The sequence below is a fragment of the Podarcis melisellensis genome (assembly GCF_964234715.1).
Source record: "Podarcis melisellensis genome assembly, chromosome: 5".
NCBI lineage: Eukaryota > Metazoa > Chordata > Lepidosauria > Squamata > Lacertidae > Podarcis > Podarcis melisellensis.
The window spans coordinates 7,160,643-7,175,873 of NC_138537.1; the positions used below are offsets into that span (position 1 = coordinate 7,160,643).

The 15,231-nt window shown below is 47.5% G+C and overlaps 1 protein-coding gene across 2 annotated transcripts; it reads left to right on the forward strand.

Annotated features, from left to right (window-relative positions):
* The first annotated feature begins 4,944 nt into the window (after positions 1 to 4,944).
* On the forward strand, positions 4,945 to 12,917 carry LOC309370800 (PHD finger protein 13-like). Of its 2 annotated transcripts, XM_081912897.1 has the most exons (6): positions 4,945 to 5,311; positions 5,465 to 5,508; positions 9,609 to 9,701; positions 9,853 to 10,411; positions 10,902 to 10,946; positions 11,129 to 12,917. In XM_081912897.1, the coding sequence occupies exons 1-6, from the start codon at positions 5,287 to 5,289 to the stop codon at positions 11,353 to 11,355; spliced, it is 993 nt and encodes a 330-aa protein (XP_081769023.1). In that variant the 5' UTR covers positions 4,945 to 5,286; the 3' UTR covers positions 11,356 to 12,917. The 2 variants fall into 2 exon arrangements, with proteins under 2 accessions (XP_081769023.1, XP_081769024.1); XM_081912898.1 differs by lacking the exons at positions 4,945 to 5,311; positions 5,465 to 5,508 and adding an exon at positions 6,408 to 6,549.
* The last annotated feature ends 2,314 nt before the right edge of the window (positions 12,918 to 15,231 follow it).

Genomic DNA, 15,231 nt, shown 5'->3' on the forward strand with positions numbered 1-15,231 from the left:
GGTAATAAGAGGGTACTTCATTCAACAAAACGCAATCAAAAACAGGAACAGAGAGAAAAATAAAGAGGAAATTCTAAGACAGATAATGACAAACGAATCAGAGCTAGCCCAAAACCCCAATTGTCTGAAAACAAAAGAAAAAATAAAAATCCTACAAACCCAGTTTGCTACAATGATAAACAAGGAAGTAGAGTGGAATATTAAAAGACTTAGGCAAAGAAACTTTGAATTTGCGAACAAGCCAGGCAAATGGCTTGCCTGGCAAACGAAAAAAAGGAAAGAACAGGGGACGATTAATAAAATAATAATAGAGGGGGAGGAGAGAACTGACCCCAAAGGAATTAGAAGGGAGTTTCTTAATTATTATAGAAACCTGTATAAGGACCAGGAAAAGGTAGGTTTAAGGAAAATAGAAAGATACATGAAAGATAAAGGGGGACAAAAAATCCCGGAGGAAGGGAGACAAAGATTAAACATAGCGATTGAAAACGAGGAAATCGAGGAGGTAATTAGAGATCTCAAGAGGGGCAAAGCACCAGGCCCCGATGGATTTACTGCCAGCTATTATAAAGAACTGAAACCTATTCTAGTAAGACCCTTGAAAAACACTATGAACAACATCTTAAAGAAAGGAGAAATTCCAGAAACTTGGAAGGAGGCATACATCACGTTTATCCCCAAACAGGACGCAGACCTGACCCAAGTCAAAAATTATAGACCAATCTCGCTGCTGAATGTAGACTATAAGATATTTGCAGGAATTCTGGCAAGAAGGTTAAAGAATGTTTTAGCAGATATCATACACACAGATCAGGCAGGCTTCTTACCTGGCCGGCAGATGAGAGACAACACAAGAAATATTATTGATATGTTAGAATTCCTGTCTGTAAGGATTGATAAACAAGTTATAATGATGTTCATTGACGCCGAAAAGGCATTTGATAATGTGCTATGGAATTTTATGTTGAGAAACCTGGAGCACATGAATGTAGGCAAAGACTTCCTTAATGGGGTAAGGGCAATATACACAGAACAGAGGGCCAAACTGATTGTAAATAATATGGTAACGGAGGAAATAAAGATAAGGAAGGGAACAAGACAAGGATGCCCGCTCTCCCCGTTACTATTTATAACAGTGTTAGAAGTCCTTTTAAACGCCATAAGACAAAATGAGAATATTAGAGGAGTAAAGCTAGGACGGAATGTGTATAAGACCAAGGCCTTCGCCGACGATTTGGTAGTAATGACAGAAGACCCAGAAACCTCTGTGGGAGAGATATTGAAGGAAGCAGAATTATTTGGAGAAGTAGCCGGGTTTAAACTAAATAAGACAAAAACAAAAATGATATGTAAAAATATAGATCCGAAGACAATAGAAACAATCCAACAGCAATCACAGATAGAGATGGTCAAAAAAGTTAAATACCTCGGCATCTGGCTAACACCTAGAAATATAGATCTCTTTAAAAACAACTATGAGCCGATGTGGAGGGGAATAAAGAAGGATTTGGAAAAATGGGGACGACTAAAACTGTCAATGTGGGGAAGGATCAACATAATCAAGATGAATGTGCTAGCAAGATTAATGTTTTTGTTTCAGACTATTCCTATAATAAAAGGGAATAGGATTTTCAAGGAATGGCAGAGGGTAATTTCGAGGTTTATATGGCAGGGCAGAAGACCCAGAATACAATTTAAACTCTTAACAGATGTAAAGGAAAGGGGGGGCTTCGCCCTGCCAGACCTAAAATTATATTATGAGGCTGTATGCCTAAGCTGGTTAAAGGACTGGGTCAAGCTAGAAAATACGGAGCTACTAGATCTGGAGGGCTTCGACAACTGTTTTGGCTGGCATGCCTACTTATGGAAGAACAAAACGAAGGCACATAAGGGGTTTGGTAACCATATCTTTAGAGGGCCGATAATCGAGGCATGGGAAAGGTATAAGAACTTGCTAGAGCCGAAGACACCACACTGGCTGTCGCCTCTTGAAATTATAAGTATAAAAACTACTAACATGAGAAAGAACTGGGCATCATATAATCAGTTAGTAACTAAAGTGGAAGGGAAATGGAGAACTAAACCCTATGAGCAGATAAAAGAACATGTTTACGATTGGCTTCACCACCAACAAGTGAATCAGATGTTCAGCAAGGACTTCAAAGAAAGAGGTTATGCGGACAAAGACTCCAAATACCAGACGGAGATAATTAACAACAAAGAGAAAAATATATCTAAGTTATATAGAATGCTGCTTGATTGGAACTTGGCTGACGAAGAAGTTAAATCTGTAATGATTCGCTGGGCTAAAGATATAGGTCACAGTATTCAATTTGAGGATTGGGAAAAATTATGGAAAGATGGGATAAACTTTACGGCGTGTACTGTGATAAGAGAAAATGTTATGAAGATGTTTTATAGGTGGCATTTGACACCTATGAAACTTGCTAAAATGTACAAGGTGGATAATAAGTGTTGGAGGTGTAAAAAGGTAGAGGGCTCCTTCTACCACATGTGGTGGGAGTGCGGAAGGGTAAAACAGTTTTGGGAGAAGGTTTACATCGAATTAAAAAAGATATTAAAATACACGTTCATAAAGAAACCCGAGATTTTCCTATTAGGGATATTAAGACAAGATATAAAAAAGGAAGATCGTAGACTGGTATATTATGCGGTTACGGCAGCAAGGGTTGTAATAGCGCAAAGGTGGAAACAACAAGAAATCCCGACGGTGGAGGAGTGGAGAGGTAAATTATCGGAATATGCTGAGCTTGATAAGTTAACGGGGAGAATTAGATATTTAAAGGACCAGATATTTACCAGCGACTGGGGGAAATATGTAGACTACTTGGAATACGTTTGTGATGGAAAAATAACGCTCAAGGGATTTAAAGACGTACTGTAACAGACTAGAGGTTATTGTGCAAAGAAAATAGAGAGTAAGAGTAGACATAACGACAATATAAACGAAGAAACGCGGACATTAATTTTGGCTACGAATGACTTGCGATTTAGCTGAAGGAAGTCTTGAAAGAAACAACTATGTGAAAGAAGTGATGTAAAAATATCTATTTGATGTATTGTTATTCGTGTATATTTTTCTGTTCTCTTTTTCTGTTTTTTTTCTTTTTCTTACTCTATTTTGAAACGCTTAATAAAAATTTACGTAGGAAAAAAAAAAAAGAGAAGCTGGTCCCTTTGTGGGCACTCAAGGGACATGCAGGTTGCCTCACCTAGAAGACCTACTTGTGTGGCTGCCTCAGCATTACAATCTTCACCAACCTGGTGCCCTCCAGATGTTTTGATCTACAGTACAACTCCCATCCACTTTTGGGAGTTGTAGTTCAAAACATCTAGAGGGCACCAGCTTTGCAAAGGCTGCGCTGCTTTGCACATGAGGGATGGTGGATGGGGGAATTCAGTCTCCTAGAAATAACATGTTTGTGCACATGTGCATCTTGCGTATCACATTTTTTGTAAGCAACCCTGGAAAAGAGACCATACAAAGGGGGAATAGCTATGCAAGACGGAGGAACAACCAGATGCCCATTCTTTATTTTTTATTGCTATATGTTGTAAGCCACCTTGACAGTCATATAATCAAAAGGCCAAAGTATAGATCAGTGATGGAAAATTAGTGGTTCTCCAGATGTTGCTAAACTCCCAACAGCCCCAGTCAGCATGACGAATGGTTGGAGATAGTGGAAAACTTAACAGCATCCGAAAGGCCACAGGTTCCCCAGCAATAGAAAAATGCAGTATAAAAACATTCTCCACCAGAAGTACACACCTGCACTAGTCTTTGCTAAAATATTCTAAACTGGGGATATCTGCATAAGTGAACGGATACATTTTGCCCCTTACATAAATTCTAAACAATTGTGAATAGACAACATGTAACTATTTGTGGACTACACTTTTTTAAAAGGCAACGTAAAATTTGCCTGAAGAAGGGGGCACCTATACAAACTAAATTTAGTGCCTCCAACGTAAAAAGATGGCCATGGGCTGGGGCCATATTCCCAGAAAGATTTGTTTTCTCTGCGAGTTTGCAGGCGGAGGAGAGAGTGGGGAGGGGACCAACCACCTCCGACAACTAGGAGGGGGAGGAAGAGAAGGGAGAGATAAGGAAGACAGGAATGGCAGGGCCCGTGCTGCAAACCTAGTCTGAGGAGACCGCCTCCTCTGCAGGAAGCGTTTCTGGTGCACCATTTGTCTGCTGCTTCAATGGAGGAGACGACGAAGAAAAGCAAAAAGTGAACTCGGCATCTCTTCCCGAACCCAAGACTTTCCACCACCCGCCCTTGGAAAAGGGAAGTCTCTTGGCTGGTTGGCATCCATCTGTTTCGGTAGACAGTGGAGGAGTGTGCCTTGGGTAGAGATCGATACGGGAGAGAGGAGTTTGATTGCAGCTGGGGCAGATGATCCAATTTCTCTGCTACAGATGCGCCATGGCGTGTCTTCACTCTGCGCTCCTCCCAGCGATCGTTCCTCCTCTGATCACTGTGGATGCACGACCCGACTGCCCGTCTCCGGGCGCTGCAAAGGATTCGCACACGCGGCGGGGTGGGTGTCGCCGACCTTCTAGTCACGTTTGCAAACATCCGCGCCCAAAGGATCCATGCAGGCCGGCTCCGGTGAAACCCCCACGGGGGGAAGGAAAGCGCTCCTGCGCCAAGAGGCGCAGCGCCAGAGGGAGAAGCTCCACTCCGCCCGGGATGGCGCCCTCTTCCCGGAAAGCCCGGAGGCAGGAGTCTCCCTCGCAGGGAGGGCGCAGAGCCCAATCCGCGCGCGCTCCCCCACCATCAAGTAATCGCCACCGCGGGAGGGGGCTGCGCGCCGTCGGGCACGCGCCGCGAGAGCGTTCCCTCGGCGGAAGCGGCTTCTTCCTTCCCCAGGAGGAGCAGGCGGGGCTAAAGGCGAGGGAGGCGGCGCAGGAGGCGGAGCGCCCGCCCCGCAGCCGGCGCCGGTCACCCCTGAGAGGAGGAGAGGAGAGCCGGGTGGCGGCAAAGGGGGACCACCATCGCCGCCTCCAGCAGCAGCAGCAGCAGCAGCAGCCCCGCGACTCTGCTCCCTTCTCGCCGCCCGCGCACAGACGGAGCCGCCGCCGCCGCCGCCTCTCCCGCTGGAACAGCCCTTCCTGGCCCTGCTGCCCCTCGGCCGGGGACCCCGCGGTGCCCGCAGCCCGCCTTCCTCGGGCGCGGGGTGGTCAGCCCCAAGCGGAGGACGTCAGCTGGCCTAGCCGCCCCTGCTCTTGCCCCGCTTCTCGCGCCGGAGCAGGAGGCGATGAGCGGCCTCGAGGACTACGCAGGTGGGCGGCGGGGAGGCCGAGGGGTGGGGTGGGGGTTAAAAAGGGGGGGCGGCTCCCCTGGGCGCGTGTGGGTCGTGGCGCCTCCAGCTCCTTCCCCCCCTCCCGCTTGGGGGGCAGCTAAGTAACGCCGCGTGTTTTCTCCTCCTTCCCCAGGTGCGAGCCCCGTGCCCAGCCCCGGATCCCCCGGAGGGGACGAGGTGAGTTCGAGTTCCCAGCGCCGAGCCTCCCTTCCCTTCCCTCTGCCCCGGGTGTGGGGGGGAGGGAGGGGGAGAGAGAGCGGCCGGCATCTTACAGCCCGGGGGCAAAGAAGGGGGGGCGGGTTGGTTTCGGCTTCGGGGTGTTGGGGGAACCTGTTCGAATAAAATAATGGGAGGGGGCAGGTAAGCCCCTCTACGCATAATGGAGCGCGAGATGCTCAGTTGGAATGGCGACGCGCATCAACTTGGCGGGGGGGGGGCGGGAACTGGCCACCTCGATTATTTTATTGGGGGCGAGGAGGCGATGGACTTCGTCCCCTTGGAGTTCGTTCCTACGGTGCGTTGATATATACATATATATTGGGGGGGTGTCTTTTCCCCCCGGTAACCTGGCGGTTTCGTTTCCTTCTGAGGGAGAGAGATCGCGGCGGTTCCGTCAGCTGCCGGCTCGGGGGCCTCTTCCCGGGCGAGACGAAGAAATACATTATGTGTGTTTTGTGCTGAGGGGAGGAGAAGAGAGAATCGAGGGGTTCAGAGGAACAGTTGGGGGCGTTGTTTTATTTATTTATTTGCTTGCTTGCTTGCTTGCTCTCGGAGGCGAGAGCGACGGCGCTCTGCCGCTTCGCCCTAGCCGTGTGTGGCGGCGGCGGCGGCGGCTGCCGGGATCCGCGGCGGGGGAGGCGGCCGCCCGGTTCCCTGAGGAGAGAAGCGCTTCTTTCGGGGCGGAGAGGCGGCTTCCTTCGCTGGTTCCTTTGGCGCGAGGGCGGCTCCGCCTTCCGGAGGTCGGGGGCGGGCAGCGCCGTCCCGCGTTTTCTGGGGCCGGGGCCCTTTCCCCCCTCCCCGCTAGGGGCGCGTGGGGCGCCGAGGAGCGTCTGCTTTGGCTTGTTTCCGGGGTGTGTGCGCGTGTCTAGTCAGCTGTGGGGAGTTCTTTTTGGGGGGGGCGCAGACTGAGGCGCTGCTCCTCTTTCTCTTTTCTGACCCCCTCCGCGGCTTCTCCCGGGACGGTCGCGGCTGCGCAGGCGCCATCTTGGGAGCGATCAGGTGTGTTGTGGGGGGTTGTGTTTGTGTTGCCCCCAAGGAGGCGAGAAGGGGGCATCTTGGAGGGGAAATGCTGGTAAATGTCAGTCACGCATAAGGGGGGGGCGCGGAGATGAGCCGGCTTGCTTTCTCCTTCACCCCTAACCCCACGTGTTACAAATCACTTATTCTCTTTCTCCATTGCCCCCCTCCCAAAAATAGAGGGGGGGACCCAACTACATACCATAAGGTAAAGGTAAAAAAGGATATACATACCATATCGACTTTCCCTAATGCTTTTTAGAGGGCATGCTATGGCGCAGCTTGTTCATTTCCTTAAGCACCCTGCGGTGGCTATTAGTTTTACTTTGTGTGTGTGTGTGTGAACCTGCGAGATTCAGGGTGCAGGGCAGAGGAATTGCAGGCTGGTGTGTAGCTCAAGGGTGCAGACTTGGTCTTGGCTACCCTGGTGCTTCTCCTGACCCTTCTTGAAAAGGGCGAGGGTCTCCTTGCTCTAAAAAGGAAAAGTTGCTTGATGGTTCCCAGCCTCTTCTTAGTGTTTTGACAAAGAGTAAATCTTTCAGCTCTGAGTTTAGGCTTCGCCTGAGTTATTGTTGTTGTTTAGCCTGAATTGTTGTTGTTGTTTCTTCTTCTTCTGACTATGCTATTCATGGTGATTTGCTGTTGCTTGTGGGCATGGAGGGAGGAGGAGAAGGAATTGTGCCTTATCTATTATTCAAGATGAAGAACCATTTGAGAAGGGGTCTCTCCATCCTTGCATTGAATCCAGTTGTGGAAATTTGCCAATCATAATTTTTTGCCCAACTGTTGTAGGGCTTCCACCCCCATCCCCACAGCTGTTTGTGGGAAATACTGTTTGCCAGCTCAGTGCTGCTGTTCATAACCTTGGGGTGTTAGTTGTGGAGAGGCAGCAGCAGAGGGTATCTTTTAAGGAGCAGGCCTCTCCTCTTGAGTATCTGCCATGGCATACTTGGAAGTGGGGGAGGACATCAGAAGCTTATTCCCAGCTCCCTTGTTGTGGCTGGAATTTGATAATCTGTTGCTTCCCTTTGTCTGCAGGGGGAGACTTCATCTTGTTTTGCTTGCTCTGATAGGAGATCCACAGGGAAATATATTCACATTTCCACACTATTATTACCAAGTAGCAGGAGAGGTCCTTAGTTGCTTTCTCTTGAGATCTGTCTGCTGCTGTTCTGAAATCCTACAGGTGGAACCTGCTGTGTTTCTCTTGGGTTTTAAATAAAGGGGTCTGAATGAAAAAATTGTCTTTTATTTCTGTGGCATCCCATCAGATGTCAAGGAAATCAGCAACTATCCTACTTTTAAAAGACATCTGAAGGCAGCACTGTGCAGGGAAGTTTTTAATGTTTAATGCTGTATTGTCTTTTTAATATTTTATTGGGCGCCACCCAGAGTGGCTGGGGAAACCCAGACAGATGGGTGGGGTGTAAATTATTATTATTAATAATAATATTAATATTATTATGGCTGATGTTTTTGACAACTGTGTATATTCCTTCCTATTTTGAATAAGGAGTTGGATATCCTTGTTTTAGTAGCCTTTCCTCATATGTTGTGGGGAGGTAGGCTATAGTCTTTGGGGGACTTTATGGCAGTGTACATGCAGAAGGTCTCAGGTTTAATCCTTCGCATTACCCAGAAGGGCTGGAGATACTTCTGTCTGAAACCCTGAGAGCCACTGCCAGTCATTGAATACAATACTGAACTACTCAGAGTCAGGTCAGTGGTCTGGCTGATATACTGCTTCCGAGTCTACAAAGAGCTATGGGGTTTGAGTGTGGTACAGTGCTGACCAAGGTCATACTGATAAGATTGTACATCTTCGTTTGGAAGGAATAGACACTGTATGGGTCAGTGGCTTTGAATGTCGTTCAGGGTTGGTTGTCAAGTACAGTGGTGCCTCGCAAGACGAAATTAATTCGTTTCGCAAGTCTTTTCGTCTTGCGAGTTTTTCGTCTTGCGAAGCACGGTTTCCCATAGGAATGCATTAAAAATCAATTAATGCGTTCCTATGGAAACCGCCTTCAGACCAGGTCCGGGGACAGTCTGTCCCCCGACTTCTTCTGAAGGCCGGCGGGGGGCAAAAGTCTTTGCTCCCCCCCCCCCGCCTGCCTTCCCGGGACAGCGGAGACAGCTCCCCCCCCCCCCCCGCCAGCATTTTAAAATCGTCCTGGGACAGCGGAGGAATTCTCCGCTGTCCCGGGGCGATTTAAAAGCCCCCGGAAGGCAGGCAGGGGGGACAAAGACTTTTGCCCCCCGCCCGCCTTCAGAAAAGGTCCTGGACCTCTTCTGAAGGCCGGCGGGGGGCAAAAGTCTTTGCTCCCCGCCAGTCTTCAGAAGAGGTCCAGTCTTTGCTCCCCCCCCCGCCTGCCTTCAAAAGCCATCCGGGATAGCGGGAAGCGCTTCCCTGCTATCCCGGACTGCTTTTAAAATGCTGGCGGTGGGGAGCAAAGCCTTTCGGCCCCCGCCGGCCTTCCTGGACCTCTTCTGAAGGCCGGGGGGGAGGGCTTTGCTCCCCACCGCTAGCATTTAAAAGAGGTCCCCGGAGATTTCCCTATGGGCTTGCTTCTTGCGAAGCAAGAAATTCGTTTTGCGAAGCGCCTCCAAAACGGAAAACCCTTTCGTCTAGCCGTTTTTCGTCTTGCGAGGCATTCGTCTTGTGGGGCACCACTGTATTGTTGGCATCCATCTGTCTTGGGAGACAACGGAGGAGTGCACCTTTTGGGGTGAAGTTAGTCAAACGATGGGAAGGTTGCATTGCCTGCTGCGGCTGTAGAGACTGATGCGAGAGAGACATGTTTTATTGCAGCTAGGGCAGATGATGGCGTCCGGTTGTGCTGCTGCAGATGCATCATATTGTTTCTTCTTTCTGTACCCGCCTCCAAATTTAATACATTATATAAGGTGCTACTATGGTGGTAAAAAGAATCTATTTGCACTCCAGACTGCCTGCAACTAATTATGCCAGACTGCTTTATTTTACTGAATGTATGTAAGGATTGAGTTAAGAGTCTGATCCATTCAACTTTATATTTTTGTAGCCACCACAGAAAAGACAAAGAACTGTAGAGGACTTCAATCAGTTCTGCACTTTTGTGCTAGCTTATGCAGGCTACATCCCATACCCAAAGGAGGTAAGAGAACTTACACTTTAACAGTGTTGGAGCTGGCTGTCTACTTTGATTCTCTGTTCTGTTCTGGGTGTTGGTGACTCCTTCCCCCCCAACCCCCCCTTCCAATCTGAAGGCCCTGAAATCTCATGTGGGTTTTCTTTTCCCCTTCTAGAATGAGCCTTGGCTCCACAGAGGCAACATGAGCCCCCAGAACAGCACAGGCAGCACTCAAGACAGTGACAGCTGGGCCTCATCTCAGTGCTGTGACTCCCATGTGCTATCAGATGATGGAGGAATCAGGAACACTACATGCAGAGGGACTGGAAACCTCCTACTGAACTCTGACATTTCCAGTGGCTTCTGTACAGGCCGACCTCTACAAACCAAGAAGAGGAAGCAGTCAGCAAAGAAGCTCATCTTGGACCGAGAGGTGGATAAGAGGGTGATGCCAATGAACACAAAGGACATTAAGCAGGAAAGGATTGAGCCAGGTAAAGGGACACACCTAGAATCAAGGGAGCTTGAATCCTGTCTCCCAAAGGAAGAGCTCCAGTCCACATCTCTGCTGGAGCAATACATAAAGCAGAAGGACTGGATCCATGGAATGCAAGCAGCTGAGAAGCCTGAGGAACAGAACTCGTGCAAAGAGGAAAGAATCAGCCCTGCGTGTTGGAACACCATAGAGCAGAACAGTGAAGAAGAACTCAGTAGAGACGGCTCCCAAATCAGTAGTAAGTGTGCAAAAATAGTGAAGCTTTCAAAATGAAGTCAATTGAACATATGAAGCAGCTTCCCTCAGAATGGGATATATGCACCATCAAGCCCAGTATTGTTTTCTCTGATGCAGCAGCTCTTAAAAGGTCTCAGGCAGAGGTTTTCCCATCACCTGCTACCAGAGAACATTGTCATTGTAGCTGGATATGCTAGTGATTTGGCTTGTGCTCTGCAATCCAGCTCTTACTCCTCCCTATTGTCACCTTTGTGATCCAAGTGATGGGTGTCATCCCCCCCTTCCCTGGTCACTGGTCTTGTGAGGGGTTGGGCTGTTGAGGGAATGTGAGTTCAAAGACACCTTAAAGTTGGAGTATCACAAAGAAACTGATGAGCTGCAAGGAACTGTTTCAGGAGCTTGTCACAGTTGAGTAGTAGAGGTAGGGTCTAGCATACCAGCATAAATGTGGGCACGCCTATTCATCTGACCTCTCATTTTTCCTCTTGCAGCTTTGTGTGAGGAGTTTGCTGCTGCCTCAGACACCAAAACCGATGGTGAGTAGATCACCGTATGTTACTACTGCTGGCTTCCAGTAGGGTTGGTGGTGGGAAGAGAGGGCTCCAGTAGTTTTTCGGAATATGTCTCTCATCTGAAAAGTTTAGTAATGTGGGTGCCATGCATGTGTAAACACTTTATGGGACCTGCCTTTTAACACTTTGTGCTTTCTCACATGCAGAGGATGATGCCTGGGATCTCATCACTTGCTTCTGCTTAAAGCCTTTTGCTGGGAGACCTATGATAGAGTGCAATGAATGTGCCACTTGGATCCATCTCTCCTGTGCCAAGATACGTAAATCCAATGTGCCTGACATCTTCATCTGCCAACGATGCCGTGATGCAAAGCAGGAGATTCGCCGCTCAAACAGAGCCCGCACCATTCCCCGCAAGCGATTCTGCGACTGACTTTGGCTTGGAGGGTGGCTGGGTTCCCTTTGAACTTGGACTGGATCCCTATTGGCAAGACAATCAAAATGCAGGAGCCTCCCTGGGAAATAAGTGCGGGGGCCCTATGCTTCCAGAAACGTGTGTTGAACTCACATTCCCTCAAGCCTATTGCAGGTGGGCGGGGCATGCTGTTCTCTACTTGATAGGGCCTGAACTGTGCTTTTGAGATCTCAGGGTTACACTAGAGCAGCAAATGCAAAGGTGCCTGGCAGACGCGTGACTGGTTTGGTGGATTCCAGTGCACAATGCACTAAGTCAGCCAGAAGCCTCTTTGACCTTGTGCAAAAAGGGCTCGGTGCCTTTCAACAATCTATGGGAAGCTGGCCTAAAGTTTTTTTGTGGTACAGTAGCTGCTCAGGCTTAAATTTTGTAAGTTTATAGCCCCAGGTTTGTTCATGGTTTTTTTTCCTGGTTTTTTGTTTCCTTTGGCCCTAGATCCAATTATGTCCTGGTTAGTTGAAGCTTCTGAATCCCTTCCTGAAGCTAAAGCACATGTTAGAAGAAGGCAGCTAGCTGTCTTCCTGTGCACACACTGCTTGGGAGAGAACCTTCTGCAACTGAAATGGCAGATTCCCATTCTCTTGTTGGCATGAACTGCAATGCAGGGCAATTGACATTAAACTTCAGTAATGTGGTCATTGCGCCTAGTTCTAGGGAATCTGCCCTCTTCAGAAACTTAAATACACTGTGCTATTCCCAGTCAGGCTAGTTACCTGAGGTGGGTGGCAATTTTCACTTAATGTAAATATTTTATATACAATTACTTTAAAAACTTCTTGCCGTACCTGCTCCATATTGAACTACCACCCTTCCCTAGACTTCCAGTTGCACTAGTGTCCAATTTGAAGGGAATAGTTGTGGGGAAAAGACCAAAGCTGATAGCAGTAGAGGTGGTGAGTTTACTGCAAAGGCTCTAGAATCTAAAGATATGGCAGTAGCAGAAGACTTAAGATATGATGCTGAGCCACACTGAAGAAGCAGATTGGGTCCTGCTTTCATTTCAAGTTGCTCTTTCGTTGCTGAGAATATTTCACCTTGTTGCCATAGGTGAAATGTGGGGAACGCTAAATGGTGACCTGTCTACTATGCAAACCTTTGCTTTTTCTTGGGGCAATCATGCCAGCAAGCTATTGCTTGTTTTGGAGGACAGGTCTCCCTGCACTCTGTCTATACCAGACCACTGAACCTCTTTTATTTGACCCACGTGCCTTCTTGATCTTACACACACCACCTTATATTTGACAATGTTTGTACGTACAACCCTATTCTCACTGTACAAGGTATTTTCAGTGGCTTGTGATGGGCCTTTTCCTATGTAGGACAGACTTCTCAGCCATCAGGTTGTAGGAATTTAGGGAGCTGAATCCATGAATGTCTTACTTCCCCTCTGCCCCCTCAAAGTGTTTACACTTTTATAGGTAGTCACTTTCTATTAAAGATGTACAGTAGTGTATTGTGGTCCTTTGTCCTATGCCAAGTGTTTGGAGTGCTATGTATAGAATAAAAATACTTTTTAATCAGTTATATTGCAGATATTTGACTTCATTGTGACCCAAGTGGAGTGTTTTACATTCTGCTAAGGTGGGGGTGGGTGACTAGAACTCAGCTGGCTTGTGCAACCTTACATGAGTGTATACAGATCAAAACAAAGGTAAAGCCTTAAAAACTACCAAAGTTGGCTGATTGGTTACTTCTCTACCATGATAACGTGTTACCTACAGACTTTACATATGTATTTGTCCAGAAATGCAGTCCTGGATAGAGTTGCAAATTTAAGTTTCAAATTTATCATCTATTTTGTTTGCTTAAAACACAACTAACTTATGAATTTAACTTCTGCAGATTTTCTTAGTGCAACATCAAACATTTGTGCAAGCACACGTGGTCCTCCTATTCCCCCTTTGTCTCTCTAGATCTGCTCCAGATTTTGAGGATCCTTTCCTCTTTCAGGCAGAGTTGATTATAGACACCTGCATGGATTTAGAGCAAGTGCATGCTAGGGCACACATGAGATGCAGACAGACCTATTTGATCTTCAACAAGGCAGGTGTGTTTAGAGGGGCAATGTTCAAACTGACCTTGATGGGAAAAAATCCTCTCAGAACTTTTTGTTGTGGTAACCATGATATGGTAACATTTTAAACTACACTGGTACCTCGGATTAAGAACTTAATACATTCTGGAGCTCCGTTCTTAACCTGAGGTACCACTTTAGCTAATGGGGCCTCCCACAGCTGCCACGCCGCCTCGGCACGATTTCTGTTCTCATCCTGAAGCAAAGTTCTTAACCCGAGGTACTATTTCTGGGTTAGCGGAGTCTGTAACCTGAAGCATCTGTAACCCGAGGTACCACTGTATTTTAAAGGTGAAGACCAATGTGGTTTGAGTTTTGGCATTGTGTAAAAGGCTTTGTCCACAAATATATCTGGCTAAAGTACAGCTCAACCGCCAAAGCCGCCAAGAAAAGCACACAATTCCCTCCCACAAATGTTGAAAATTCTTCAGTGATAGATTATACTGTAGGATGTCACTTTGAGGGAGAGAGAGAAAAGCCTGCTTGGTCTTAGTATGCAATCAATGTACAAGAGCTTTGCTCTGCAAGATGCAAATCCATTACTAATATATTTAGTTATTGCAACTGATGTACAAGCGCCTTTCACAGCAAAGGGTGCTTTGTTCACACTAGCACAAGGAGGCTGCTGTAAGATATGGTGGTCACAGCAGAAGTATTTTTACCCCCTTCATGGAAAACTTAACAGGCCTCGGGAGGGGTCGGCAATCTTTTTTTCTACTTTTTCACTAGGGGGAAATGGTTACAGGTTGTTCACTGATGACTGAAAAGGCCACCTCTTTTCATGGGGTGGTTGCCTTCCACATACACTGCTTGAAAGTACATACAGCTACAAATGAAAATTAACAAATAGCAAGGTAGCAATGCAGGTAGGAGAGCGACTTTTGTAACAAAGAAGCCATGTGCAGCTATTTCAAGAAACTAGGTAAAGGTAAAGGGATCCCTGACAGTTAAGTCCAGTCGCAGAGGAACTGGGGTTGTGGCACTCATCTTGCTTTACTGGCTGAGGGAGCCGGTGTTTAATCTGCAGACAGCTTCCAGGTCATGTGGCCAGCATGACTAAGCAGCTTCTGGCGAACCAGAGCCGCGCACGGAAACGCTATTTACCTTCCCACCAGAGCAGTACCTATTTATCTACTTGCACTTTGACGTGCTTTCGAACTGCTAGGTTGGCAGGAGCAGGGACTGAGCAACAGGAGCTCAGCCCGTTGCGGGGATTTGAACCGCCGACCTGATCGTCAAGGCCAGGTCCAACTGAAACAGGCCTCCACCTACCAAAACAACAGATCACGCCTGCCTCTTGACAACTGCAAAAGTCATGTAATTGGTGCTTCCCAGCACTACCATGGTATAAAAACATGGATCATTTTCACAGCAATCCATAGAACACCAGTGCCCACAGGTGCATTCTGTAATTTGTTTTCACCCTTTGTAAAAAACAACAACAAAAAACTCAGATCTGTGTCTTGGATCATTTGATGTTCACAACTATTGAATTTGGTTTTTTAAAAGTGTGTGTGAGAATACACACTATTTTAGGGGAGGGGGGCACAGTAAGGAGAAATGGGTAGAGAAATGATGGGCTGCTGGTGGTCCCTACAAAGTTCGGCAAGCCTTGATAACATGTTACTGACCCGTATAAGGAACTGTGCTCTAATCCCATTACTGCCATGGTTAACTCAGGAATGTTCAATGCGAGTTACTTTCATAAGGCCAAGTACACTGGGTTACATGCGACATGCTTCTCCTGGGCAAACCTCTAG

Excerpts from the sequence above, each read along its gene's own strand:
- LOC309370800 (XM_081912897.1), top strand. The coding sequence starts at position 5,287 with ATGAGCGGCCTCGAGGACTACGCAG. Across the intron at positions 5,509-9,608 it reads GATCCCCCGGAGGGGACGAG|CCACCACAGAAAAGACAAAG; the intron begins GTGAGTTCGAGT and ends ATATTTTTGTAG. Across the intron at positions 9,702-9,852 it reads ACATCCCATACCCAAAGGAG|AATGAGCCTTGGCTCCACAG; the intron begins GTAAGAGAACTT and ends TTCCCCTTCTAG.